This window comes from Tupaia chinensis, unplaced genomic scaffold (genome assembly GCF_000334495.1).
Source record: "Tupaia chinensis unplaced genomic scaffold, TupChi_1.0 Scaffold144741_1, whole genome shotgun sequence".
Lineage (NCBI taxonomy): Eukaryota > Metazoa > Chordata > Mammalia > Scandentia > Tupaiidae > Tupaia > Tupaia belangeri.
In genome coordinates this window covers 513,536-516,261 of record NW_006204601.1, presented here as the reverse complement: position 1 = coordinate 516,261, position 2,726 = coordinate 513,536, and the positions used below count along the sequence as shown (strand labels likewise).

The following is a 2,726-nucleotide window of genomic DNA, read 5'->3' as shown; positions in this document are numbered from 1 at the left end:
CCTGCTGCCCCTTGGCTGCCAGCATCTCCTGCTGCTGCTGCAGGACCCGGGCGAAGGAGGTAGGGTGAGCTGGGCCCGGGCGGGGGTCGGAGGTCTGAAGGCCCCCCACGCCCTGCTCACTCACCTTGAGGTGCTTCTGCAGCTGGACTTCGTGCTGCCGCGTCAGGTGGTCGTGCTGCTTCTGGAACTCTGCAAACAGGAGCTGCTTCTGCAGCTGCTGCTGCTGCTTGAGGGCCAGGAGTTCCTGCTGCAGTTGCTGCTCCCGCAGAGCGGGGTCCACAGGGCCTGCCAGAGCCCCCCGCAGCTCCACGGGGCTGGGGCTGCCTCCACCCCCACCCCCCATGGAACTGGGCATGGCTCCTGGCAGCGCAGGTTTCACCTCCACTGTTGGCAGAAGAGACAGGAAAGGGTCAGTGGGCCCAGCCCCACACCCTACTCAGCCCTGGCAGCCAAGCTTAGGGCCCAGAAAGCCACCAGCAGGACTACTAGCCCAGAGTAGAGAAAGAGGGCAGTCAAAGCCTGCCACTCCTGGGATGCAGCCTTCCACCTGCAGTAGGTAAGGCTGCAGCCGTGAACTTCCGTAAGGAAACGTGCACACACATGAAGCGCGGTTTCCGAGACAAGGGCAAGCGCACAACGCTGTCAACGCTGCGCTAGCACCACGGGGCAGGGGGTGTGAAGGACGCCTTTAAACCTCATGGTTCCCTTTGATTTAGGGGCCTGCCACTGGCCCATTTTACTGATGAGGGAACTGAGGTTTAGGGAGTTTACGTAGCTTCACCAGACACAGCCAGTGATAGAAGAACCAGGATGGGAACCCAAATTCTGTGCTTTTAACCACTGTTCTGTACCTTCTCCGCAGCTCAACACCACGATCCCCCAAAAGCCTTTACTAGAAGAGCAACCGAGGCATGGAGGTTGGTTCTTGAACCAATGGAGCTGGCAGCCAAAGCCCTGAGTAAACCCGGGAGGGGCCTCTGCAGACCTGGACCTCCCTACCATCTCTTCTTTTCCCCTTCCCGTGCCTCAGACCCAGCTGGGCCAGGAGGGAGAGGCTGAGGAATGGGGGGTGGGGTGGGAACAGGAGGCCTTGGGGAAAGGGGGTGCAGGGCTGCACCAAGTCAGGGACAGGAGGGGGCTGGGAGTCAGACTTGCTTCCTTTGCTGGATTATCTCCTTTCAACAGTTTTATTGTAATTACCCTGAAAATGCCGCTATATATAGAGTGAGCCAAACAGCAGCTGTGCCTGGGGGGAGGGGGAAGGAGAGAATGGGCGGGCGGCAGGGAGGAGGTGGGAGGAGGAGACAGGAAAGGAAAGGGAATCAGACAGGAAGAAGGGTAATGGCAAGGGGGAGGGCGGGAGCTGCAGCAGAGATCTCAGAACTCTGGTCCCAGAGAGAACTGCTGGGAAGGGGACAGCGGTGGCGGGGTCTGCTGGAGAAAGACCATGGGTCCAGGCCCCCATGTGGACAATGGGCCCAGAGGCCCTGGGAGTTCCAGTAGTTCCAGTGGCTCAGGAGAAGGCTGGGTCTCAATCTCTTGGTCCCTGAACACTGTCGTCTGGTCACTGAATGTCACCTCACCACAGCCCTGTGGTTGCCAGGACAACTAGGCAAACACCACACCAGCAGGGAACCCCCAGCCCTGCCCAGCCCACACCCCACAAAGCCTCCTGACGCCAGCAGGAAGGGGAAGGCAGGATGCCACTGCCTGGGAAGGAGGAAATGAGAGAGGCGGGGCCAACTCATCTCGTTTCTTTTCCACTTCTTTCTCCAAGGACAGCTCTCACTTTCCTCCCTGCAGCCGAGGGAGACCACAGAGGCTAGGAAGACTCTCCCTCACGTGGCCAAGTGGCCCCTTCCTGCCCAGGCCTAGAGAAGAAAGGGCCCCAACAGCCTGATGGCTCCAGTGTCTTCTGCCAGCGTGGGCAAGCCTCTCTGCAGGCTCCCACTGCCACCCCTCCTTAAGAGCAGAGAGGGAGTTGGGAGGGGACAGAGGGTGGCTAAGAAAAGCTCTCACACCCTATACAGATGGGCCTGGATTTCTCCAGGGAACCTAACGTGGTGGTGGCATGACCAAGACAGTGGCAAGACCACTGAAGGCCAAGGGCCTGCCAGCCTCATGCCTGAGTATGGCCTCTGGGCCCCCCTGGAGGGAGGAGTGAACGGGAGAAGGTGAAGTCTGAGCAGGATGGGCTCTCCGTTCCCCACCCTCAGCCCCTTCTCCCCCAGCACGGTTGGCACATTCCTCTGTGGTTTTCCCACCAGCCGCATTGACGACTCTGCGGCCATGAGGCCAGAGCCACATCTACAGGAATGGCCAGATGTGGCCAGGAGGGTGGGGTTACACACACACACACACACACACACACACACACACACACACTTTCCCTCCCACTCCATGTCCTGCCCTGGCATCAGGATGAAGGGCCTTTGGAAAATAAGGGGACCTTTCTGGAAGTTACTGGCTCCAGTCTGGCATGCCAAGGAGTGTGGGGGAGTTGGTAGCTCAGACCTCCCAAGCCCCTGTAGTGCTTAGCAAGGCCCAAAGCTGGCTGGAGGGTTATCTGTTCCTGGGCAAGTTCAGCTTGGCCAATGGCACTCCGATCACTGAGCCAAGAGGTGGCTTCAACCTGCTGCTCCCAGCCATGCTGGGGCTGCAGGAGCCGGATGCCAGCCCGTCCGCCTGCCGGGGGAAGGGCAGGGGGCCAAGCACTCCTGGCTCCC

At 60.1% G+C, this 2,726-nt stretch overlaps 1 protein-coding gene across 1 annotated transcript in view; it reads right to left on the bottom strand.

Annotated features, from left to right (window-relative positions):
• HDAC5 (histone deacetylase 5) overlaps positions 1-2,726 on the bottom strand; it is a 37,044-nt gene that overhangs the window by 13,431 nt on the left and 20,887 nt on the right. Inside the window, 2 exon segments of the mRNA XM_006167412.2 lie at positions 2-37; positions 125-384. Coding sequence (XP_006167474.1) covers positions 2-37; positions 125-384 — 296 coding nt within the window.